Source organism: Callithrix jacchus, chromosome 7 (genome assembly GCF_049354715.1).
Source record: "Callithrix jacchus isolate 240 chromosome 7, calJac240_pri, whole genome shotgun sequence".
Lineage (NCBI taxonomy): Eukaryota > Metazoa > Chordata > Mammalia > Primates > Cebidae > Callithrix > Callithrix jacchus.
The window spans coordinates 130,631,211-130,657,120 of NC_133508.1; the positions used below are offsets into that span (position 1 = coordinate 130,631,211).

General features: G+C 46.0%; 1 protein-coding gene across 8 annotated transcripts in view; it reads left to right on the forward strand.

The window, feature by feature from the left end:
* Window positions 1-25,910, forward strand: part of LOC128928221 (uncharacterized) — a 149,501-nt gene that overhangs the window by 117,591 nt on the left and 6,000 nt on the right. For all 8 annotated transcript variants that reach the window (XM_078332437.1, XM_078332438.1, XM_078332433.1 and 5 more), the window contains 14 exons: window positions 121-223; window positions 1,507-1,721; window positions 2,739-2,808; window positions 3,376-3,548; window positions 8,247-8,462; window positions 9,537-9,653; window positions 10,477-10,674; window positions 13,031-13,133; window positions 14,394-14,512; window positions 15,921-15,990; window positions 16,558-16,700; window positions 21,346-21,468; window positions 23,578-23,775; window positions 24,821-25,321. In XM_078332437.1, coding sequence (XP_078188563.1) covers window positions 121-223; window positions 1,507-1,721; window positions 2,739-2,808; window positions 3,376-3,548; window positions 8,247-8,462; window positions 9,537-9,653; window positions 10,477-10,674; window positions 13,031-13,133; window positions 14,394-14,512; window positions 15,921-15,990; window positions 16,558-16,700; window positions 21,346-21,468; window positions 23,578-23,775; window positions 24,821-25,321 — 2,349 coding nt within the window. The remainder of the gene's footprint in view (window positions 1-120; window positions 224-1,506; window positions 1,722-2,738; window positions 2,809-3,375; window positions 3,549-8,246; window positions 8,463-9,536; window positions 9,654-10,476; window positions 10,675-13,030; window positions 13,134-14,393; window positions 14,513-15,920; window positions 15,991-16,557; window positions 16,701-21,345; window positions 21,469-23,577; window positions 23,776-24,820; window positions 25,322-25,910) is intronic.

Genomic DNA, 25,910 nt, shown 5'->3' on the forward strand with positions numbered 1-25,910 from the left:
GGAGCCTGATAGTGGAGATGCCTTTGTCCTTGGGATAAATGCTGCCACCTGCCATGTAGGCAGTGACCACAACAGCCTGTCCAGCCTTCCACTGAGGCAGGCATGACTTTCTTTTCTCAGACTGTGATGCATACCACCTCAACATCCAGTCTCTGGAGAGAGAAATATACAAAATTGGAGAGCAGACCATTTATGAAGAGTTCAAAATCATTGAGGAGCTCAGGTGAGCAGACGCTGTGGGGACAGGTGGGGGGCAAAGGTGTGGATCTCTGAAGTGCAGCACTTCAGCTAGGAGAACCAGCAGCTAAGCTGGGCCAGGACCAGGACAGCCATTTACGTGGCAGGCACATTTCACAGCAGCACTCATAAAACAGAACAGTTATCTTAGCACGTTACCGGCTGCAGTTGTTTCCTTGAGCTTTGTTCACACTTTTTATGACAACAAAATGTTGAGTCAAAATTTGCATATCCAAAATTAATTAAAACAAAGTGAACCACCCAGCAGCGTTTAGTACACTCTATCCCATGTACTCTTAAAGTCACCTCCTGGCTGACCACTGAAACTCATTCATTCAATACATACTGCCTTCTTTACCTGTCATTTTTTTCTTCTTTCATCTTTACAATTCACCCCATCTGCACCAGGCCACACTTCTGTGCATGGCTCTGTTTCCAGTCACTGCCTGATGTACTATGGGAGTTTTCACATAGAAATGTCCACGGCTAAAGTAAGAAGCTGAAAGGACATCCTTTTGAAACCGATTTGGGAAGACTGACTTTTGTTTACAGAAGACAAAAATGAATGGAACATCATACAGGATCTCACAGGAGCTCCCTCTGATACAGAGGAAGCCTCCATGGTTCAAGCAATTCTCCTGTCTCAGCCTCCCGAGTAGCTGGGACTACAGGTGTGCACCACCATGCCTGGCTAATTTTTGTATTTTTTGTAGGGACAGGGTTTCACCATGTTGGCCATGCTGGGTTTAAACACCTGATCTCAGGTTCTGCCCACCTCAGAATCTCAAAGTGCTCAGATCACCGGTATGAGCTACCATGCCCTGCTTTAAAAAATAAATGCATATTTATTTATTATTATATTGTATATACATAATATGGCAGCCATGCTCTGTTGCAGAGAGAGGAGGATTGCCTGTTCCCTCTTAAACAGAACCTCCCCTTTGCTTTCTGGGACCACTACCTTATGCCTCCTGTGAAAACCAGTTGGAAATTCCTGGGGTTCAATCCCTTGTGGTTTAATCTTTGTCATCTCAAAATATATAGATATAAATGTAGATATGCTATAGACACACACACACACACACACACACACACACACACACAAACAAACAAACACATTCCTCTGGACCACAGGCATTTCCTAAAACATGTTGTGATGTTCTGCTTGGGGGGCTCCTTGAGGACATTCTCACCTAAACCTCCGTCGCAGTATTAGAACTGGTCACTCATCCCTTTACATTATTAAACCTCTCTGCTGTCTCATTATAGGAAATATAAAGCCCTGGATTACCGTCAGACAGAGCAGCTGGCACAGTTAAAGTATGAATTACGGAAAGTGAGAGATGCCTCCTGCTCAGTGGATCAGCATTTTGAGGTCCACCTCCCTCCTGATGACCCTGACAACTCTGAGCATCAGGACGTCCGAGAGCAGCTGGCTAAGGGGCCCGGGCTGGCTGAGCAATGTGTCAGCAGGCTCAGCCCAGGTAAGGTGGGCACAGGCCCTGATGACACACAGCCCCAGGCTTATGAAAGTCCCCAGACCACCACACCTCCACAGTGACAATTTTATTTCTTTACACTAAATTTCATAGCCATGACATGACCAGGACATCCTGGGCAGAAACTGAGATGAAAAACCCATGGGGTCGGAGGTCACAGTATGGCACATGTCTCCTCATTTCTTGCTGAAAGGTGCTCTTTGTGGCAGGAGGCAGCATCTTTCCAGTTTTAAAGGACAGGAAAGGCTGTGACAGGAGGCAGCTTGTTAGAGTCAAAAGAGCCCTGGAATAAGAATGAGGGTTCCAGGCTTTATCTTCAGCAGTGTCTTTAGCAACTGTGGGTAACTGATTAAATTATCCTTCCTGAGTTCCTGTCTCTAAATCTGTAAAAGCAGACAAATTGTCTCTTGCATTCGAAGGTGGGCACACTTACGAGTATATTTTATGACGAGATAAAAGCCCTTGCTGTGTGGTGTTGGAGAAGGCACTTGATGTGGGGGCATTTGGTGGTAGGAAGCTATCTCCACACACTCCACATGGAGAGTGTGTTCCTGGATAAGACAGCAGAAGCCTCTTGGAGGGCCCACGAAGTCCTAGATTTGTGGAGTATAGTGGGACAACATAGTTTGTCCTGTCATAAGAGAAAGATACAGGTTTTAATGTAAGCAGTAACAGGACACAGAGCCTGTGCCTGGGTATCAGAAGTGAGGCAGGACTGGAGAGACAACTGCTGAAGCTTGGAGAGAGGCTGGGCAAGACTGCAGTAATATGGGGAGCAAGATGTCTTTTCACTATTTGGCCACATCTTGATGGTGACCCTCCAGATCAGAAACATGTTGCTTCATGGATCGGGAAAACCTGTCAGGTTAAAAATAAAACATGACAGTGCTCAACACAATGCAGACCCATAGATGCATGTTCATGTCTCGGTACACATAGGGCTGACTGTGATTTCAGTGGGTAAGGTGGGAAATATCTGAATAGATGCTTCTGTAATTTTAGAAAATGATAAACACTATCAAGATCAAACAGAGGAGGAGGGCGAGAAAGCAGAGAAATCAGCTTCCCCCAGGTAACACTGAATAATCAGGAGCGGGTAATGGGTGGTGAAATCTGGAAAAGGTCTCAGAAAGAACGTTAAGTTAGGTGAAAGGTCAGGTGAACAGACTAAACTCAGGGATTTCCGATCTCACCTGTTGTCTGCCTCTTTGGCATTTCCATGTTTGCAAGTATTTGTTAGCAGGAAAGTGAATGAAAACAACTCATATCATGCTCACAGTTTTGAGAACATGTGAGGTTGAGGATACAGGAACTCTTTCTGTGAAGATGCAAGAACCTGCATTCATTTGGCCTCTGATGCTAATTTCAACAAAATGTGTGTAAAAGTGCTGAATGCACTGTGTCCTGGCAGTCTCCCACAGGGATCCCTCCAGCTCTTCCTCCCCAGCTCATTGTCTGCCCAGTGCACTGAGCACCTGCCACTCTGTCTCCTGCTCCACACAGGAAAGGATGGTTGTGTCTCTCTGAGAGGACCGTACTTGGCTTCTTCTGGCCTCTCCTGTGGTCCTCCCTATAGAACCATCTGGGTGCAGTGGTATGAGTCCTGTCCAGTGTTTATCTTCTGTCTTCTTCACCGCAGGCTGAGCCAGGAGCTACTGGAGGCAAAAGAGCAGAAAGCCTCAGAAGACTCCCTGGATGACCTTTACTGGGCTCTTTCAGCTCAGGGTGACCTGTCTGATTACCACCAGCCTTATAGCAGTGCCTCGTCCTCACTGGAGAATCAGCTCACATGCCCTGCACTGGATGTAGCCTGTGAGTACTGCAGCCTGAAGGTCACAAAACTCCATGGTCCTCCCAGGCAGCCTCTGTATGTTATGTTTCTGCAACTTGTGTCACTGAGTCAGATCATCAATGCAGGCAGGCCCCGTAAACTGAGCCTGCCTCAGTTTCGAATCTGACTCTTGGCTCCATTTTTAATCACAGACATCCAGTGGGAGGAACTTCCTCTTTTCCTGTCCCAAGTGACTCCTCGGTCACCTGGTTTCTTCTCACAAAAACAGGCTGTGGGCATGAAAACAGGAAAGAGGTCAGGACTCATAGCAAGTTTTTGGCCACAGTAGCCCATCTGGATATATTTGCATAAAAACCTTCTTCTGTAAGATAGGGCATCTGTCTTTTCTCAAATGATGTTGCTAACTGCATGCCTTGAACAGTGCCCTTATCTCTTCTCTGGCCATCCACACATCCAGGGAGTTTTGCACCATTATTTCAGAGCCCATTGTAGAATTCCTGTGTCTGATAAGGATTCTCTACTCTAGAGATCTCCAGCTCGGGGGCCATGGACCGTTGTGGATCCATGACCTGTTAGGAACTGGGCCACACAGCAGGAGGTCAGCGGTAAGAGAGCATGACCGCCTGAATTTCGCCTCCTGCCAGATCAGCAGTGGCATTCAATTCTCACAGGACTCGAACCCTATTGTGAATTGCACATGTGAGCGATCTAGGTTCTGCACCCCTCATGAGAATTTAATGCGTGATGATCTGTCACTGTCTCCCAGTGACTGTCACCCCCACGTGGGACTATCTAGTTTCAGGAAAACAAGCTTAGGGCTTGCACTGATTTGGTGAGTTGTATAATTATTTCATTAGATATTATAATGTAATAATCATAGAAAAACAGTGCACAAATAATGTAATGTGCATGAATCATCCGGAAAGCATCCCCCTTACCCTGGACCCAGAAAAATTGTCTTCCATGAAACCGGATGCTGGTGCCTAAAAGGTTGGGGACTGCGGCTCTACCTGCTGGGAGGTGACCTCCCTCCACTGACGCAGTCCAGCGTGCCTTCCTTTACTCAGGCCCAGGCTTGCATGCTCTGCAGAGCTCCAGTGGCTTTTTCCATGTGTGGGCTTGTTGTTTGAATTGTGATTTGGTCTCAGTGCTATATTCTCATGAAAACCATCGAGAATGAGTGTCCCTCACGGGGTACTGGCCTAACTGATGAGCAAAGCGAAGTGGTTTCTATCCTCATGATGTCCAGAAAACCCTTCCGCTGAGCAAGTGCCCTTTGGTGTAGCAGCTTCACAGAATATGTAGAGAAAAATTCCGATTTTCATTTCTTCTTGCTCATTGTATTTTTTTTCACTTCCATTCTTGGAGTTTCATGTGCGTTGTTTGGAGTTTCAAGCATCAACCTATTTTCTAGTAAGAGCAGGTAACTCTGTGATGTACCCCAGTATATCCTATTATGTTGTAATAAAATTAGCAACAGTGCGAGGCTCAGTGGCTCATGCCTGTAATTCCAGCACTTTGGGAGGCTGAGGCAGGTAGATTGCTTGAGTTGAGGAGTTTGAGGCCAGCGTGGGCAACACTACAAAAACATGTCCCTATGAAAAATTTGCAAGGCTTGGTGGCACGCACCTTTTGTCACAGCTACATGGAAGGCTGTGGTGTAAGAATCACCAGAGCCTGGGAAATTGAGGCTGCAGTGCGTCATCATTGCACCACTGCACTCCAGCCTGAGCAACAAAGTGAGACCTGTGTCACACACACTCACCCTTACACACACATAAACACACACAAATACACCCACCCACACACACATACTAACACTCACACACACACATGCACACAGACACACACACACACACAAACACAGACAGAAACAAACTAGCAATGAAAATGTTGGCCTCTATTCTGTTTCAGTCAGTGAGTGCCTTTCCCAGAAAAGCACCTGGACCATCCCCTTTCTTGTTTTGCATTTCTCCCTGAGTTTGAAAAAGCAAATACTTTTCAGTGATCACAGTGATTCATAAAATAAATAAAATACTCTATGACCTTGCATATGCTGTATGCCCAGCCCCTTGGCAAACAAGCTCTGAACTGCTATAAACATTCAGAGCTGAAGGAATGCTCCCAAGGGGGCAGTGGCATCTCTATGTTAGACCTGAGGATGCTGAGGCTCAGAAAGTTTTCTTCACTTGCCCAGAATGGCACGACTAGTCATGGTGAGAACATGTTTTTTTGTCTGCCTGACTTCATGGCTCAGTCTCTATCATTTCTCTGTGGGAGTCCTGTCAGGGACTGAGCCAAGATGGGTGCTCACCCTTTTTCCTTTGTAGAAATTATTTTCCAATAAAGTCAGGCTGAAACAGAGTAAGTTGCTGGTCTAGGATAAAGAAGTCCTGTAGTCCCTGGCACAGATTTCTCAAGAAGGATTACCTCTGTGCACTCTGTCTGTCAGCAGAATCAGTGGCTCCTCAAGTCCCTCCTGGGGGACCTACAGCTCCAGCAGGCTCTCCCTTGGAAAAGCACTCAGGGAATAAATGATCCTAGTCTCTCCCCACCTCCCCATCCCCAGGGTTCCAACTCTCAACTTGGCCATGTCTAGGTCCCTGTAAAGCTGTGGAGCTGAATCTCATAAACACCCCAGCCCGGATGGGTCTCCTACAAGAAGGAAGGGAAATGCTCTGAAATGTGTCTTAGAAGTGAGATGCTTATGACGTGGCCAGCCCTGCCATCTGGAACATGGGCCAGGAGAGGGCACATTCATCCATGCAGATGGGCCAAGATGAATGAACGGGACCTTCAGGTTACCCAAGGATGCTTCCTGTGTGTGGCTTCTAGACAATAATGTGTGAATAGTGCACAGTGCACAGCTCTGACCCCAGCAGCAGTGTCAGCGTGGATCCGCTCTGCACATGTTTTCCCTGCAGAGAAAGACTTGGTAGATTTAGGGAGAATACAACCTAAATTATCTCTGGATCTTTCCTTGATGGCTTCTTCCAACCTGCCCCTTTAACAGTATGGCAGTACTTCAGAAGTTTGAGAAAACGTCTTCTTTTTTCTTCTGAAAATGCAAAGAATATTCAAAGTACAAGTTTAATAAGACTCAGTAGTCTAGAAAAGATGGATAAAGTGAGATGAGAAAATTAAGTAGTGATAATTAAAGACATTCCCAGAGCTTGATTCTAATCTAAACAGCAAGTGCAGAGAATCAGAAAGGGAGTGCTGTGTTTGCCCAATCTCCATCAGCCAGATTTGTTGTTTCAGGATGTTTCTCTCATTTGCCCAATATGAGCTATCTTAAAATGTGAGAGTGTCCTAAGTGGCTGATGGTTAATGATGAATAAAGTGTGCTCTCAGGAAGATGAAAGAGAACAGACACAAGGAATGCTTTGAGCCACTAGGGAGGCAAAACCCAGTCTAGAGAGAGACTTTTGGACAGACCACAGAGCTGGATGGCACCTGGTGCAGGGTGGGACCAAGAGGGGCCAGCATGACTTCAGGGAGAGTCTGTTTGAGCACGTGGTCGAAGGTGATGCTGGGTAGGATCGTGGGGCAGAAGTGAGAAAGAAGGCGCACAGAGGCAGGATGAGGGGGACAGTCATGCAGGGGGCAGTGGAGAGGAAGTTTTCAGGTGCAGAGTGGGAACATGGTGAGAATAGGGATTTGGGGAGATAAAACTGCTGAGACAATTGCTAGAGTGGACACGCCAGGGTCAGAGAAAGCAGAGAGGGAGGCTGTATGAAACCAGGCATCACTGATGAGACTCTGATACACTGTGCTCTCAGGAAGACAAAAGAGAATAGACACAAGGAGCACAGTTTTAAGAAAACTTAGGAAGTCTTGTAGTGAATGAGAATGAGGAGAGGGGAAGAGAGAAAGGAGCCCTAGCAACATGGATCTGGCCCTGTACCCTGTACCTGTCCTGAGCCCGACCTAAACAGGCATGAGGTCATCGGAAGTCTTTCCTTAGTCCACTCTGAGAATGTGCATTCCTCTCCCTGTGGAAATAGAAATAGTTTGTTTAGGATGTATGCCTGAACCCCACTGGAGAGTGGGTAATGTGAGGACTGTGCCCTGTGTTCCCTTCCTACAGAACCACACATGCAGATGTAAAGCTCTTGTGGTCCCTGAATTTCTGCAAAGGGACTGGTCCCTCCATTACATTTCCTACATCTGCTGACACCCATTATTATATGGCACTAGGATGGAGATGTGTGAGCCGGGGGTTAAATCATTACAGGCAATGAGAAATTTAAAATGTCTCAGAACCCTGAAAAGTTAGCCTCACTTAGTGTTTGGTCTTTCTCATGGTTCTCTCTCAAAGCCTCCTGGCACTAGCGCTTGCCCTGTTCTTACACACCTGTGTTGTGGAGAACAGTTCTTCCTCTCCTATGCTCTGGGGGCTCTCTAGAACTTTCCCTGTAGGCAAAGGAAAGAGATTGATAATGACAGACTAATCGTCATGACCTTTATAGCCAATCCAAAGTTCTCTTGTCTGAAGGAGGGGTTTTCACTTCAGGCACACTCCAGCCTGGCACCTGCCATGTAAGGGTCTCCAAGCACAGACAGAAAAGATGACATTGCCTCCATTTACATGATGTGTGTCTGTGTGGCCTGGGTCACTGGGTGGCTCTACTGAGAGGTGGGAACAGCAGGGATGGGTGTTCCCTTAACAAAGGGAAAACTGAGATTGTTCCTACTGAAGCCCCTTCTCCTTTCAGCTTCCACCCAGGCCACCTGTCACCAAGGGACTTGGAGTGGAGACTTGAGCCCCCACCTGTCAGAGGTGCAGGCTTCACAGACACAGCTGGATTTAAGCACCATGGTGCCGTGTTTTCTACGAATAGAGCTGGATGAAGTGTTCCATGGTGGGAATGGCCCAGCCAGTCAGGGCCTTTCCTCCACCACCTGCAACTTCACAGTCAATGTTGATTCTGGTAACCAATGTTCCTTTCAAAATAGGGAAGGAAAGGGGATAGGAAAGTCCATTTCAGGTGTTGGTGGTCACGGTGCTGTGGTTGGAGGAGAGAATGGAGCCTCTCTGTGCTCCCTCAGGGTCAAGTTAAATGCACAGTACTCCAACCCAGTAAGGTGAGCAAGAGCCTGGGCTTAGGACAAAATCTGCTCTCAGGTCCCGGGTTTGCCTCCTTCTGGTTGTTCACTCTGGCCAAGGATTTTGTCTTTTTTCTATGCAAATCTCTGTTTCCTTATCTGAGCTATGTAAAATATAATATCTACTGATAATCATCGCTGAGAGTATTAATTATCATAATTTCCAAAGGGCCTGATTGAATAACAATTACTCAATAGACCTATAAATACGTGTTATCTCATCTATTTGTCTTTCTGCCAAGTTTACATTTAGAAAGTGACTTCACAGACTCTGTCTTCTCTGAGGTAGAGCAGTTGTGAAGCTCTCTGTTCTCTAGAGTCCCCTCTTCCTTTCCTTTCTCACACATACTCCTCTGTCAGTTTTCTTCCTCTCCTTCCCCATCCCCCATGAAGCCAATTCTCCACTGTCAGGCACTTTCAGTGACAACCTATGAGGCACATTCAGGAACAGTGTAAATCCTGGACTAACATGTCAGTGTCATGCCACGTCCAGCTCCTCTTTCTCCTTGTTCTGCTCTTTTTGAAAACAAAGGGCAATTTTCACATATAAAGTGTTCACATCTGTCTCTTTTATGAAAATCTATTTAATTGGTCATCTCCACTCATGTCCTCAGCCATGTTCTCAGTTTCCTTCTCACAGGGATCCACTTCCACTCAGATTTCCTTAATGTTCTGGATCCTGTTCATTCTCACTTTTTGTCCCAGTCAATTTCTCATCCTGGGGCCCTCGGCTGAGGAATATGGGGACCCCTGTTTTCAGGAGGAGGAAGGGTCACATGAGATAATAAGCACCATTTGATTCCATGGAGAGGACACCTGGAAGGCACTCAGCGGGTTTCAGGGGTGTGCAGTCCCTTACATGTGCCGTGGAACTAATTTAACTGATTTCTTCCCACCAGATTCTCCTTTGCTTCATTATGGATTTCTACACCCACAGTCAAGACGGAACTCACTGGCTCAGACCCAGGCTGTCTTCCCCACATTTTCTGGAGTCCAGAGCCAGAACCAGGCTCCCAGTAAGAGCAAAGAGTGAATGCCCTGCCTTATTCATAGTTTCCTTGGTCATTTCTCTCTGATGCCTAACGGGTCATTTGTTTCTTTGCACACCTTGTCTTTCTCATTTTTCTCATGTTTCTATTATTTTTTCAATTTCAGTGGAAGAGAATATTAATTATATTGTTACATTAAATATCTCTCAAATCTCTATATATTATTTTTTCATTAGATTAATATCTACAGATACATGCATTTACACCATTTGCTAGGTATATTATGTACATTTTGTGTGTATGCTACGTAGTGTGTATATTTATGTGCAATAGATCATATAATGATGCAGGTTTCATAAATTCTTCAGGTTTAGTCTTCCCCGGTTCTTTTCTCATCAGCTGCTGTAACCTCTGCCTGGTCTCACCTCTGTGTCCCATGGGCTGCCACCCTGCCAGGCCCTTCCACCCACCTGTCCTGTTTGGACTCAGCTCTGATTTAACTTTCACTCTTATAATCTCTTCCCTCCCCAAAGCACAGACTACATACAGTGTGATTTTCTTGCTTTGGCCATATCTACCCTGAAGCTACTTGTGTTTCTTAATCTTTAGTTTCTTGAATATTTTTGTGAATCGGGAGTGCCCTTGCCTCCTGGCACACTTGTCATTATTGAGTAATGTAAGAAAAATCAACAAAAAAGAAAGTATTAAAGTCACTCTGTTGGCTTCCTTTCCCCCTTTGGACTTTCCTGTCCAAGGCCCCATTTGTGATTTGATGTCCTTTGGGTGGAAGAGAAAGTCACAGTAAGATCATAAATGCTACTGGATGCCATGGCTGTTGTTTCATTTTCAGAGCTTGTTTTAGCCCCCTCCATTGTGATGAAGATCCCTCCACAGATGGAAGATGATCCACTCGAAGGCTCATCAAACACCCAATGGCATCAAGTGCCTGGCAACATTGATGCCTCCAGTGTTCCAAAACCCAAGAAGATCAAAAGAAAACTCCCTTTCAGCAAATGGCTCCGTTGGCCTTTATGCTCAGGGTGCAGAGGTAATCACTTCTATGGCTCTGAGCTGCACTCACTTCTTATTTCTCTCTGTCTATGGTGACAGCTCATTCTCCCAGTGCTTTTTCTCTTTTATTTGTTCTCCCCAGGGCCTGCTGTAACCTCTGTCTGGTCTAACCCCAGTGTCCCATGGGCTCCCATCCTGCCAGGCTCTTTCTGTCCTCATCTCCTCATTGCTCTCTGAACCCTGCTCTATTCTTTCTTCTGCTGTCTTGAGGGTCCCTCTGGTGGCCACAGGAGAGCCAGGCCACCTTGTCCACATCCAAGTACACAGTTAAGCTGTGGAACACAGGGTTCCTTGCCTGGAATTGCACACTCTCTTCAGAAATTACCTTTTCTCCCTGTATCCCCAACTTTATTGTTTCTTTCTGCAGGGAGCGTGGCTTTAATACATCATTTACACATGGTTTTTCTCTTGAGTTGGCTTTGGAGGAACCCAGCTAAGTCCACCCTTACTCGTCTCTTGTTCCTCTGAATGAGAAGTGTTAAAGCTGAGCACAGAGAGCCCCACTTAGAAAACTAAACTTGAATCTGGGTCAAAAATGGGAGTTCCCTGCCGGACTGGAGCCAGGTTTGCCTTCAGCCCCAGATGTGCAGGCTTGTGACAATGTTGATGGAATTGCCAGGGACTCAGCATTCTCACCACATGGACTCACTTATGCTGACATTAACTGAATGACATTTATGACATGCAAAATACATGCAGAAAACAGGACTTCAAATCTGCATACGTCATGAGATATATCATTCTAACCTCTCCCCATTTTATTCTCATTTCCATTTCTACATGTCCAGTTAAGGGTCTATAATGCAACTCAGATGAATCTTGAGGCCAGGGTATATGAGAGAGCATTTTCTGAATTAACTTTGAGTAAAGTGACTCTAGGACCTGCTTTATGCTACACAAGATGACAGACAAGCATCTGTCTACAGGACAGTCTTTGCTTTGGTTCAGCTTAACTGATAACAGAGAGATTTCACTGAAGTTGTCAGAGAGAAGACTGAAATTCGTGAAACCACAGGGAACAAAGCCGATCATGATATAAACAGGGAAAGGAAAGAAAATGATGGGAAATTGGGTTGTTCCATTTTGTATCTTTAAATAGTGCTGCCATGTAGTAAACAACTGGTGAGATTTCAGTTAAGATGCATGCCTTGAACTCACACCTTGAGATTCTCACTGACATGATCTGGGGTGTGGTTTGGGTGTCTGTAGTTTTAAAATGCTCCCATGTGATTCTGATATGTGGCTGAAGATGAGGAAGACAACTGGTCTTCTACGACCTCAGGTTGCCAACATGGAAGTGTTCTATATGTGTGGCTACTCCGAAGAAAAGGCTGAGCATTCATCAGCATTTGATAGGTCTCTATTCCCCTCTCAATAGTACTGTTCATATAGCAGAGAGGAAAGCAACAAAATTAAGAGATTAGACCTTTAGCCTCTGCTCCCAATGGTGAGTGTGGCATCTATACATGAGGGCATCAAGAGCAGGGAGAACTCTGGTGAGAGGAATGTTCTGCATCCTGGGGCACAGGCTCTTACTCTAGAGAGGAAGAATGACAACCCATTAGACATTGTGGAGGTCAGTGTAGCGTGTGGAGTAGGGATCCTGGGCTGGACTCCTGGGCTCCATCTAAGTTGCTGAGCTTTTCGGTGCCTCAGTTTCCTCATCTGTTCTTTGGGTACTATAATAATACCTACCTCTGTAAATTGCTGCAATGAATTACAGGACCTGTTTCTTCTCAATGTCCTAGAACAATACTTGGCACAGAGTAAACACTATTCGTTCTTTATTCTGCTATTTCTAACTTAATTCAAACTTCATTAGTATTTGGTCATATTTCTTTTATGACTTCAGGGTCTAATGCCTCATATTTTATGCAATTATATTCAGATATGATTTTTCAAATCTTGGACAAATTTGTGCTTGATATTCCCAGTTCCAGGGAATGTGTGAGTCCCACAGTCCTAAGGGCATTTCCTACTGTCCAGAATATCAGTACTTCATGCCCCCATAGAGTGTTTTACAGAAGAGGCTGAAAGGTTGGGAACATGGCCCAAAACTAAGAGTCAGACCTTGGGTGCTGTGAATTCTGACTCTGTCTCATTCCAGGTGTTACTTGATGTGCCACTGAGTTTCTTTTTCCCCATCTCTAAGTTGGAGAGTATCAGATGCCAGCGAGTTGGGAGGTTGATCATTAAAAATGAGGAAATCCCTCACTGGAGCCTGATAGTGCAGATGCTTTTGTCCTTGGGAGGGACACTGCCACCTGCCATGTAGGCAGTGACCACAGCAGCCTGTCCCTTCCACTGAGGCAGGCCTTACTGTCTTTTCTTAGAATGTGATAACTATAGAGCAAGATTAAAAACTCTGCAACTAGATATCATCAATTACACGGAGGCAATACTTGAAGAGGAGCTCATGAGAACAGAGGAGCTCAGGTGAGCAGATGCTGTGGAGACAGGCGGGGGGCAAAGGTGTGAATCTCTGAAGTGCAGCACTTCAGCTGGGAGAACCAGCAGCTAAGCTAGGCCAGGACCAGGACAGACATTTACGTGGCAGGCACATTTCACAGCAGCACTCATAAAACAGAACAGTCATCTTAGCATGTTACTGGTTACAGTTGTTTCCTTGAGCTTTGTTTACACTTTTTATAACAACAAGATGTTGAGTCAAAATTTGCATATCCAAAATTAATTAAAAGAAAGTGAACCACCCAGCAGTGTTTAGTACACTCTATCCCATGTACTCTTAGAGTCACTTCCTGGCTGACCGCAGCAACTCATTCATTCAATCAATCAGTATTGCCTTCTTGACCTGCCATTCTTTTCTTATTTGATTTTTACAATTCACCCCATCTGCACCGGGCCACACTTCTGTGCATGGCTCTGTTTCCAGTCACTGCCTGATGTACTATGGGAGTTTTCATATAGAAATGTCCATGGCTAAAGTGAGAAGCTGAAAGGACATCCTTTTGAAACCGATTTGGGAAGACTGACTTTTGTTTACAGAAGACAAAAATGAATGGAACATCATACAGGATCTCACAGGAGCTCTCTCTGATACAGAGGAAGCCTCCATGGTTCAAGCAATTCTCCTGTCTTGGCCTCCCGAGTAGCTGGGACTACAGGTGTGCACCACCATGCCTGGCTAATTTTTGTATTTTTGGTAAAGACAGGGTTTCACCATGTTGGCCAGGCTGGGTTTAAACACCTGATCTCAGGTTCTGCCCACCTCAGAATCTCAAAGTGCTCAGATCACAGGCATGAGCCACCATGCCCTGCTTTAAAAAATAAATGAATATTTATTTATTATTATATTGTATATACATAATATGGCAGCCATGCTCTGTTGCAGAGAGAGGAGGATTGCCTGTTCCCTCTTAAACGGAACCTCCCCATTTGCTTTCTGGGACCACAACCTTATGGCTCCTGTGAAAACCAGTTGGAATTTCCTATGGTTCAATCCCTTGTGGTTTAATCTTTGTCATCTCAAAATATATAGATATAGATGTAGATATGCTATAGACACACACACACGCACACACACATTCCTCTGGACCACAGGCATTTCCCCAAACAGGTTGTGACGTTCTGCTTGGGGGCTCCTTGAGGACATTCTCACCTAAACCTCCGTTGTAGTATTAGAACTGATCACCCATCCCTTTCCGTTATTAAACATTCTCTGCTATGTCCCCAAAGGGAATATAAAGCCCTGACTCAATCTCAGGCAGAGCAGCTGGCAAAGTTGCAAGAAGAAATAGATGCCACCAAGTTACGGAATGAGCAATTGAAGGCCCACGTCACTTCTGATGACCCCGGTAAGTCTCAGCGTCATAACCTCGAAGAGCAGCTGGCTAAGGGGCTCAGGCTGACAGAGCATTATGTCAGGCTCAGCCCAGGTAAGGTGGGCACAGGCCCTGATGACACACAGCCCCAGGCTTATGAAAGTCCCCAGACCAACACACCTCCACAGTGACAATTTTATTTCTTTACACTAAAAATTCATAGCCATGACATGACCAGGACATCCTGGGCAGAAAGAGATGGGAAACCCATGGGGTTGGAGGTCACAGGATGGCAAATGTCTCCTCATTTCTTGCTGGAACATGGTATTTCAGGCAAGAGGCAGCATCTGTCCAGTTTTAAAGGACAGAAAGGAGGCTGTGACAGGAGGCAGCTTGTTAAAGTCAAAAGAGCCCTGGACTAAGAATGAGGGTTCCAGGCTCTATCTTCAGCAGTGTCTTTGGCAACTGTGGGTAACTGATTAAATTATCCTTCCTGAGTTCCTGTCTCTAAATCTGTAAAGGCAGACAAATTGTCTCTTGCATTCAAATGTGGGAACACTTATGACGATATTTCATGATGAGATAAAGCCCCTTGCTGTGTGCTTTGGAGAAGGCACTTGATGTGGGGGCATTTGGTGGTAGGAAGCCATCTCCATGCACTCCACATGGAGAGTGTGTTCCTGGATAAGAGAGCAGAAGCCTCTTGGAGGGCCCACGAAGTCCCCGATGCATGGAGTATAGTGGGACAAGTTAGTTTTTCCTGTCGTAAGATAAAGATACAGGTGGCCAGGTGCGGTGGCTCAAGCCTGTAATCCCAGCAATTTGGAAGGCCAAGGCTGGTGGATCACGAGGTCAAGTGATCAAGACCATCCTGGTCAACATGGTGAAACCCCGTCTCTACTCAAAATACAAAAAATTAGCTGGGCATGGTGGCGCGGGCCTATAATTTCAGCTACTCAGGAGGCTGATGCAGGAACCCAGGAGGTGGAGGTTGCAGTGAGCCGAGATCGCCACATTGCACTCCAGCCTGGGCAACAAGAGCCAGAGCAAAACTCCATCTCGGGGGAAAAAAAAGAAAAAAGAAAGACAGAGGTTTCAATGTAAGCTGTAACAGGATACAGAGCCTGTGCCTGGGTATCAGAAGTGAGGCAGGATTGGGGAGACAGCTGCTGAAGCTTGGAGAGAGGCTGGGCAAGCCTGTGGTAATATAAAGAGCAAGATGTTTTTTGACTATTTGGCGGCATCTTAATGGCGACCCTCCAGATCAGAAACATGTTGCCTCATGGATCGGGAAAACCTGTCAGGTTAAAAATAAAACATGACAGTGTTCAGTACAATGCAGACCCATAGATGCATGTTCTTGTCTCGGTACACATAGGGCTGACTGTGATTTCAGTGGGTAAAGTGGGAAATATCTGAATAGATGCTTCTGTAATTCCAGAAAAAGATAAACATTATCAAGATGATACAGACAAGGAGGGCAAGAAAGCAGAGAAATCAGCTGCCCCCAGGTAATACTGAATAATCAGGAGCGGGTAATGGGTGGTGAAATCTGGAAAAGGTCTCAGAAAGAACGTTAAGTTAGGTGAAAGGTCAGGTGGACAGACTAAACTCAGGGATTTCCGATCTCACCTGTTGTCTGCCTCTTTGGCATTTCCATGTTTGCAAGTATTTGCTAGCAGGAAAGTGAATGAAAACAACTCATATCATGCTCACAGTTTTGAGAACATGTGAGGTTGAGGATACAGGAACTCTTTCTGTGAAGATACAAGAACCTGCATTCATTTGGCCTCTGATGCTAATTTCAACAAAATGTGTGTAAAAGTGCTGAATGCACTGTGTCCTGGCAGTCTCCCACAGGGATCCCTCCAGCTCTTCCTCCCCAGCTCATTGTCTGCCCAGTGCACTGAGCACCTGCCACTCTGTCTCCTGCTCCACACAGAGAAGGATGGTTGTGTCTCTCTGAGAGGACCGTACTTGGCTTCTTCTGGCCTCTCCTGTGGTCCTCCCTATAGAACCATCTGGGTGCAGTCATATGGGTCCTGTCCAGTGTTTATCTTCTGTCTTCTTCACCCCAGGCTCAGCCAGGAGCTACTGGAGGCAAAAGAGCAGAAAGCCTCAGAAGACTCCCTGGATGACCTGTCTGATTACCACCAGCCTTATAGCAGTGCCTCGTCTTCACTGGAGAATCAGCTTATGTGCCCTGCTCTGGATGTAGCCTGTGAGTGCTGCAGCCTGAAGGTCCTAAAACTCCATGGTCCTGCCAGGCAGCCTCTGTATGTTATGTTTCTGCAACTTGTGTCACTGAGTCAGATCATCAATGCAGGCAGGCCCCGTAACCTGAGCCTGCCTCAGTTTCGAATCTGACTCTTGGCTCCATTTTTAATCACAGACATCCAGTGGGAGGAACTTCCTCTTTTCCTGTCCCAAGTGACTCCTCGGTCACCTGGTTTCTTCTCACAAAAACAGGCTGTGGGCATGAAAACAGGAAAGAGGTCAGGACTCACAGCAAGTTTTTGGCCACAGTAGCCCATCTGGATATATTTGCTTAAAAACCTTCTTCTGTAAGATAGGGCATCTGTCTTTTCTCAAATGATGTTGCTAACTGCTTGCCTTGGACAGTGCCCTTATCTCTTCTCTGGCTATCCACACATCCAGGCAGTTTTGCACCATTATTTCAGAGCCCATTGTAGAATTCCTGTGTCTGATAAGGACTCTCTACTCTAGGGATCCCCAGCTCAGGGGCCATGGACAGTTGTGGGTCCATGACCTGTTAGGAACTGGGCCACACAGCAGGAGGTCAGCGGTGGGAGAGCATGACCGCCTGAATTTCGCCTCCTGCCAGATCAGCAGTGGCATTCAATTCTCACAGGACTCGAACCCTATTGTGAATTGCACATGTGAGCGATCTAGGTTCTGCACCCCTCATGAGAATTTAATGCGTGATGATCTGTCACTGTCTCCCAGTGACTGTCACCCCCACGTGGGACTATCTAGTTTCAGGAAAACAAGCTTAGGGCTTGCACTGATTTGGTGAGTTGTATAATTATTTCATTAGATATTATAATGTAATAATCATAGAAAAACAGTGCACAAATAATGTAATGTGCATGAATCATCCGGAAAGCATCCCCCTTACCCTGGACCCAGAAAAATTGTCTTCCATGAAACCGGATGCTGGTGCCTAAAAGGTTGGGGACTGCGGCTCTACCTGCTGGGAGGTGACCTCCCTCCACTGACGCAGTCCAGCGTGCCTTCCTTTACTCAGGCCCAGGCTGGCATGCTCTGCAGAGCTCCAGTGGCTTTTTCCATGTGTGGGCTTGTTGTTTGAATTGTGATTTGGTCTCAGTGCTAAAGTCTCATGAAAACCATTGAGAATGAGTGTCCCTCACGGGGTACTGGCCTAACTAATGAGCAAAGCAGAGTGGTTTCTATCCTCATGATGTCCAGAAAACCCTTCCGCTGAGCAAGTGCCCTTTGGTGTAGCAGCTTCACAGGATATGTAGAGAAAAATTTCGATTTTCATTTTTTCATGCTCATTGTATTTGTTTTTCCTTTCATTCTGGGAGTTTCATGTGGATTGTTGGGAGTTTCAATCATCAACCTATTTTCTAGTAAGAGCAGGTAACTCTGTGATGTACCCCAGTATATCTGATTATGTTGTAATAAAATTAGCAAGAGTGCCAGGTGCGGTGGCTCATGCCTGTAATTCCAGCACTTTGGGAGGCTGAGGTGGGTAGATTGCTTGAGCTGAGGAGTTTTAGACCAGGGTGGGCAACACTACAAAAACATGTCTTGATGAAAAATTAGCAAGGCATGATGACACACACCTGTGCTTCCAACTTTATGGGAGGCTGTGGTGGAAGAATCACCTGAGCCTGGGAAATTGAGGCTGCAGTGCATCATTATTGCCCCACTGCACTCCAGCCTGAGCAACAAGGTGAGACCTGTGTCATGCACACACACATGCACACACACACATTCACACACACACACACACAGAGAAAGCGAGAGAGAGAGAGAGAGAGAAAGAGAGAGAGAGAGATAGGAGAGAGAGAAACTAGCAACAAAAATGTTGGTCTCTATTCTGTTTCAGTCAGTGAGTGCCTTTCCTACCAGGACCATACCTTTTCCAGTTTTGCATTTCTCCCTGAGTTTGAAAAAGCAAATGATTTTCTGTGATCACAGTGATTCATTAAACAAATAAAATACTTTTTGACCTTTCATACGCATATGCCCTGCCCCTTGCCAAACAAGCTCTGTCCTGCTATAAACATTCAGAGCTGAAGGAATGCTCCCAAGGGGGCAGTGGCCTCTCCATGTGAGAGCTGAGGATGCTGAGGCTCAGAAAGTTTCTTTCACTTGCCCAGGATGGCACGACTAGTCATGGTGAGATCATGGTCTTTTTGTCTGCCTGATTTCATCTCCCAGGGACTGAGGCATGATGGATGCTCACCCTTTTTCCTTTGTAGAAATTATTTTCTAAGAAAGTCAGGCTGAAAGAGAATAAGTTGCTGGTCTAGGATAAAGAAGTCCTGTAGTTCCTGGCACAGATTTCTCAAGAAGGATTACCTCTGTGCACTCTGTCTGTCAGCAGAATCAGTGGCTCCTCCAGTCCCTCCAGGGGGACCTACAGCTCCAGCAGGCTCTCCCTTGGAAAAGCACTCAGGGAGTAAATGGTCCTAGTCTCTCCCCACCTCCCCATCCCAAGGGTTTCAACTCTCAACTTGGCCATGTTTAGGTCCCTATGAAACTGTGGAGCTGCATCTCATGAACACCCCAGCCTGGATGGGTCTTTTATAAGAAGGAAGGGAAATGCTCTGAAACGTGTCTTAGAAGTGAGATGCTTGTGATGTGGCCGGCCCTGTCATCTGGAACATGGGCCAGGAGAGGGCACATTCATCCATGCAGATGGGCCAAGATGAATGAACGCGTCCTTCAGATTACACAAGGATGCTTCCTGTGTGTGGCTTCTCAACAATAATGTGTGAATAGTGTGCACAGTGCACAGCTCTGACCCCAGCAGTGGTGTCAGCGTGGTTTGGCTCTGCCCATGCTCTCCCTGCAGAGAAAGACTTGGTAGATTTAGGGAGAATACAACCTAAATTATCTCTGGATCTTTCCTTGATGGCTTCTCCCAACCTGCCCCGTTAACAGTACGGCAGTACTTCAGAAGTTTGAGAAAATGTTTTCTTTTTTCTTCTGAAAATGCAAAGACTATTCAAAGTACAAGTTTAATAAGACTCAGTAGTCTAGAAAAGACGAATAAAGTGAGTTGAGAAAATTAAGTAGTGATAATTAAAGACATTCCCAGAACTTGATTCTAATCTAAACAGCAAGTGCAGAGAATCAGAAAGGGAGTGCTGTGTTTGCCCAGTCTCCATCAGCCAGATTTGTTGTTTCAGGATGTTTCTCTCATTTGCCCAATATGAGCTATCTTAAAATGTGAGAGTGTCCTAAGTGGCTGATGGTCGATGATGAATAAAGTGTGCTCTCAGGAAGATAAAAGAGAACAGATGCAAGGAAAGCTTTGAGCCACTAGGGAGGTGAAACCCAGTCTAGAGAAGGGTTCCTGAACAGAGACCACAGAGCTGGATGGCACCTGGTGCAGGGTGGGACCACGGAGGGGCCAGCATGACCTCAGGGAGAGTCTATTTGAGCACGTGGTGGAAGGTGATGCTGGGTAGGATCGTGGGGCAGAAGTGAGAAGGAGCACAGAGGCAGGATGAGAAGGACAGTCACCCGGGGGGCAGTGGAGAGGAAGTTTTCAGGTGCAGAGTGTGAACATGGTAAGAACAGGGCTTTGGGGAGATAAAACTTCTAAGACAATTGCTAGAGTGAACACAGCAGGGTCAGAGAAAGCAGAGAGCGGGGCTGTATACAACCAGCCATCACTGATGAAACTCTGATACACTGTGCTCTCAGGAAGACAAAAGAGAATAGACACAAGGAGCACAGTTTTAAGAAAATTTAGGAAGTCTTGTAGTGAATGAGAATGAGGAGAGGGGAAGAGAGAAAGGAGCCCTATCAATGTGGATCTGGCCCTGCACCCTGTCCCTGTCCTGAGCCAGAACTGCACAGGCATGAGGTCATCAGAAGTCTTTCCTTAGTCCACTCTGAGAATGTGCATTCCTCTCCCTGTGGAAATAGAAATAGTTTGTTTAGGATGTATGCCCGAACCCCACTGGAGAGTGGGTAATGTGAAAATTGTGCCCTGTATTCCCTTCCTACAGAACCACCCATGCAGATGTATAGCTCTTATGGTCCCTGAATTTCTGCGAAGGGACTGGTCCCTCCACTACATTGCCTATGGCTGCTGACACCCATTATTATATGGCACTAGGATGGAGATGTGTGGGCAGGGGGTTAAATCATTACAGGCAATGAGGAATTCAAAATGTCTCAGAACCCTGAAAAGTTAGCCTCACTTAGTGTTTGGTCTTTCTCATGGTTCTCTCTCAAAGCCTCCTGGCACTAGCGCTTGCCCTGTTCTTACACACCTGTGTTGTGGAGAACAGTTCTTCCTCTCCTATGCTCTGAGGGCTCTCTAGAACTTTCCCTGTAGGCACAGGAAAGAGATTGATAATGACAGACTAATCATCATGACCTTTATAGCCAATACAAAGTTCTCTTGGCTGAAGGAGGAGTTTTTCACTTCAGGGACACCCTAGCCTGGCAGTTGCCATGACAGTGTCCCCAGGTACAGACAGGAAAGGTGACATCAGCTGCATTTACATGATGTCTCTGTGTGGCTTGGGCCACTAGGTGGCTTACCAAGAAACAGGGACAGCAGAGATGCGTGTTCTTGGTGTGCTTAACATAGGGAAAACTGAGATTGTTCCTACTGAAGCCCCTTCTCCTTTCAGCTTCCACCCAGGCCACCTGTCACCAAGGGACTTGGAGTGGAGACTTGAGCCACCGCCTGTCAAAGGTGCAGGCTTCACAGACACAGCTGGATTTAAGCACCCTGGTGCCGAGTTGTCCACGAGGTGAGCTGGATCAAGGGTTCCACTCTGGGAGTGGCTCAGCCAGGCGGGGCCTTTCCTCCACCACCTGCAGCTTTAGAGTCAATGCTTATTCTGGTAACCAATGTTTCTTCCAAGGTAGGGAAGGAAAGGGGATAGGAAGGTCTTGTCCAGGTGTTGGTGGTCACGGTGCTATGGGTGGAGGAGAGAATGGAGCCTCTCTGTGCTCCCTCAGGGTCAAGTTAAATGCACAGTACTCCAACCCAGTAAGGTGAGCAGGAGCCTGGGGCTTAGGACAAAATCTGCTCTCAGGTCCCGGGTTTGCCTCCTTCTGGTTGTTCACTCTGGCCAAGGATTTTGTCTTTTTGCTATGCAAATCTCTGTTTCCTCATCTGAGCTACCTAAAATATAGTATCTACTGATAATCATCACTGAGAGTATTAATTATCATAATTTCCAAAGGGCCTGATTGAATAACAATTACTCAATAGACCTATAAATACGTGTTATCTCATCTATTTGTCTTTCTGCCAAGTTTACATTTAGAAAGTGACTTCACAGGCTCTGTCTTCTCTGAGGTAGAGCAGTTGTGAAGCTCTCTGTTCTCTAGAGTCCCCTCTTCCTTTCCTTTCTCACACATACTCCTCTGTCAGTTTTCTTCCTCTCCTTCCCATCCCCGATGAAGCCAATTCTCCACTGTCAGGCACTTTCAGTGACAACCTATGAGGCACATTCAGGAACAGTGTAAATCCTGGACTAACATATCAGTGTCATGCCACGTCCAGCTCCTCTTTCTCCTTGTTCTGCTCTTTTTAAAAACAAAGGGCAATTTTCACATATAAAGTGTTCACATCTGTCTCTTTTATGAAAATCTATTTAATTGGTCATCTCCACTCATGTCCTCGGCCATGTCCTCAGTTTCCTTCTCACAGGGATCCACTCTGCTCAGATTTTTTTTAGTTTCCTGGATCCTGTTCATTGTCACTCTTTGTCCCAGTCAATTTCTCATCCTAAGGCCCTCCGCTGAGGAATATGGGGACCCCTGTCCTCAGGAGGAGGAAGGGTCACATGAGATAATGAGCACCACTTGGGTCTGTAGAGAGGACACCTGGATGGCGCTCAGTGGGTGTCGGGGATGTGCAGTCCCTTACATGTGCCATGTAACTAATTTAAACTGATTTCTTCCCACCACATTCTCCTTTGTTTCACTATGGATACTTACACCCCCAGCCAAGACTCAACCCACTGGCTGAGACGCATGCTCTCTTGCCCACGTTCCCTGGAGTCCAAAGCCAGAACCAGGATCCCAGTAAGAGCAAAGAGTGAATGCCTTGTGCCTCATTCACGGTTTCCTTGGTCATTTCTCTCTGATGTTTAACAGGTCATTTGTTTCTTTGCACACCTTTTCTTTCTCATTTTTCTCATATTTCTATTGTTTTTCAATTTTAGTGGAAAAGAATATTAATTATACTGTTACATTAAATATCTCCCAAATCTCTATATATTGTTTTTCATTAATTTAATGTCTACAGATGTATGCATTTACACCATTTGCTATGTATATTATGTACATTTGGTGTGTATTCTACGTAGTGTGTATATATATGTGCAATAGATTATATAATGATGCTTGTTTTGTAAATTCTCCAGGTTTAGTCTTTTCCAGTTCTTTTCTCATCAGCTGCTGTAACCTCTGCCTGGTCTCACCTCTGTGTCCCATGGGCTGTCACCCTGCCAGGCCCTTCCACCCACCTGTCCTGTTTGGACTCAGCTCTGATTTAACTTTCACTCTTATAATCTCTTCCCTCCCCAAAGCACAGCCTACATACAGTGTGATTCCCTTGCTTTGGCCATATCTACCCTGAAGCTACTTGTGCTTCTTAATCTTTAGTTTCCTGAATATTTTTGTGAATCGGGAGTGCCCTTGCCTCCTGGCACACTTGTCAATATTGAGTAATGTAAGAAAGATCAACCAAAGAAAATATATTAAAGTTACTCTGTTGGCTTCCTTTCCCCCTTTGGACTTTCCTGTCCAAGGCCCCATTCATGATTTGATGTCCTTTGGGTGGAAGAGAAAGTCACAGTAAGATCATAAATGCCACTGGATGCCATGGGCTGTTGTTTCATTTTCAGAGCTGGTTTTAGACCCCTCCATTGCGATGAAGATCCCTCCGCAGATGGAAGATGATCCACTCGAAGGCACATCAAACACCCAATGGCATCAAGTGCCTGGCAACATTGATGCCTCCAGTGTTCCAAAACCCAAGAAGATCAAAAGAAAACTCCCTTTCAGCAAATGGCTCCGTTGGCCTTTACGCTCAGGGTGCAGAGGTAATCACTTCTATGGCTCTGAGCTGCACTCACTTCTTATTTCTCTCTGTCTATGGTGACAGCTCATTCTCCCAGTGCTTTTTCTCTTTTATTTGTTCTCCCCAGGGCCTGCTGTAACCTCTGTCTGGTCTAACCCCAGTGTCCCATGGGCTCCCATCCTGCCAGGCTCTTTCTGTCCTCATCTCCTCATTGCTCTCTGAACCCTGCTCTATTCTTTCTTCTGCTGTCTTGAGGGTCCCTCTGGTGGCCACAGGAGAGCCAGGCCACCTTGTCCACATCCAAGTACACAGTTAAGCTGTGGAACACAAGGTTCTTTGCCAGGAATTGCACACTCTCTTCAGAAATTACCTTTTCTCCCTGTATCCCCAACTTTATTGTTTCTTTCTGCAGGGAGCGTGGCTTTAATACATCATTTACACATAGGTTTTTCCCTTGAGTTGGCTTTGGAGGAACCCAGCTAAGTCCACCCTTACTCGTCTCTTGTTCCTCTGAATGAGAAGTGTTAAAGCTGAGCACAGAGAGCCCCACTCAGAAAACAAAACTTAAATCTTGGTCACAAGTGGAAATTCCGTACCGGACTGGAGCCAGGTTTGTCTTCAGCCCCAGATGTGCAGACTTGTGACAATGTAGATGGAATTGCCAGGGACTCAGTATTCTCACCTCAAGGACTCATTTGTGCTGACATTAACTGAATGACATTTATGACATTCAAAATACATGCAGAGGACAGGACTTCAAATCTGCATACATCATGAGATATATCAGTCTAACCTCTCTCCATTTTATTCTCATTTCCATTTCTACATGTCGTTAAGGGTCTAAAATGCAACTCAGATGAATCTTGAGGCCAGGGTATATGAGAGAGAATTTTCTCGGTTAGCTTTGAGAAAAATGGCTCCAGGACCTTCATTACTGAGTAATGTAATAACTTCTTGTTGATAACAAAAAAGAAAATATTAATGTCACTCTGTTGGCTTCCCCTCCCCCTTTGGACTTTCTTGTCCAAGGCCACATTCCTGATTTCATATCTTTTGGGTGGTTTTAGCCCCATCCGTTGGGATGAAGAATGCTCCGCAGCTGGAAGATGATGCACTCGAAGGCTCAGCAGACACCACCCAAGGGCGTCAAGTTACTGGCAACATTCATGCATCCAGTGTTTCAAAACCAAAGAACATTAAAATACTCCCATTCACGCTGGGTGCGGTGGCTCACACTAGTAATCCCAGCACTTTGGGAGGCCGAGGTGGGCAGATCACGAAGTCAAGGGACCAAGACCATCCTGGCCAACATGGTAAAACCCTGTCTCTACTAGAAAAAACAAAAATTATCCCGGCGTTGTGGTGCTCGTCTGTAGTCCCAGCTAGCTGGGATGCTGAGACAGAAGAATCACTTAGAACACAGAAGGCAGAGGTTGCAGTGAGCCAAGATCATGCCACTGTCCTCCAGCCTGCACAACAGAGTGAGACTCCGAATCAAGAAAAAAAGATAAAAAGAAAACTCTCGTTCAGCAACTGGATCTGTTGGCCTTCACGCTCAGGGTGCAGAGGTAATCACATCTATGGCTTTAGCTGCACTCACTTCTTCTTTCTCTCTATGGTGACAGCCCATTCTCCCACTGCTTTTTCTCTTCCATTTGTTCTCCCCAGCAGCTGCTGTAACCTCTGTCTGGTGTCCAGTGTCCCATGGGCTCCCATTCTGCCAAGCCCTTTCTGTCCCCATCTCCTCATTGCTCTCTGAATTCTGCTCTATTCCTTCTTCTGCTGGCTTGACGGTCCCTCTCATGACCACGGGAGAGCCGGCCCTCCTTGTCCGCATTAAAGTACACAGTTTAAGCTGTGGAACACAGGGTTTCTTGCCTGGAATTGCACACTCTCTTCAGAAATTTACCTTTCCTTCCTGTATCCCAAACTCCATTGTTGCTTTCTGCAGGGAGCATGGCTTTAATACATCATTTACACATAGGTTTTCCTCTTGAGTTGGCTTTGGAGGAACCCAGCTAAGTCCACCCTTACTTGTCTCTTGTTCCTCTGAATGAGAAGTGTTAAAGCTGAGCACAGAGAGCCCCACTTAGAAAACTAAACTTGAATCTGGGTCACAAGTGGGAGTTCCCTTCCAGACTGGAGCCAGGTTTGCCT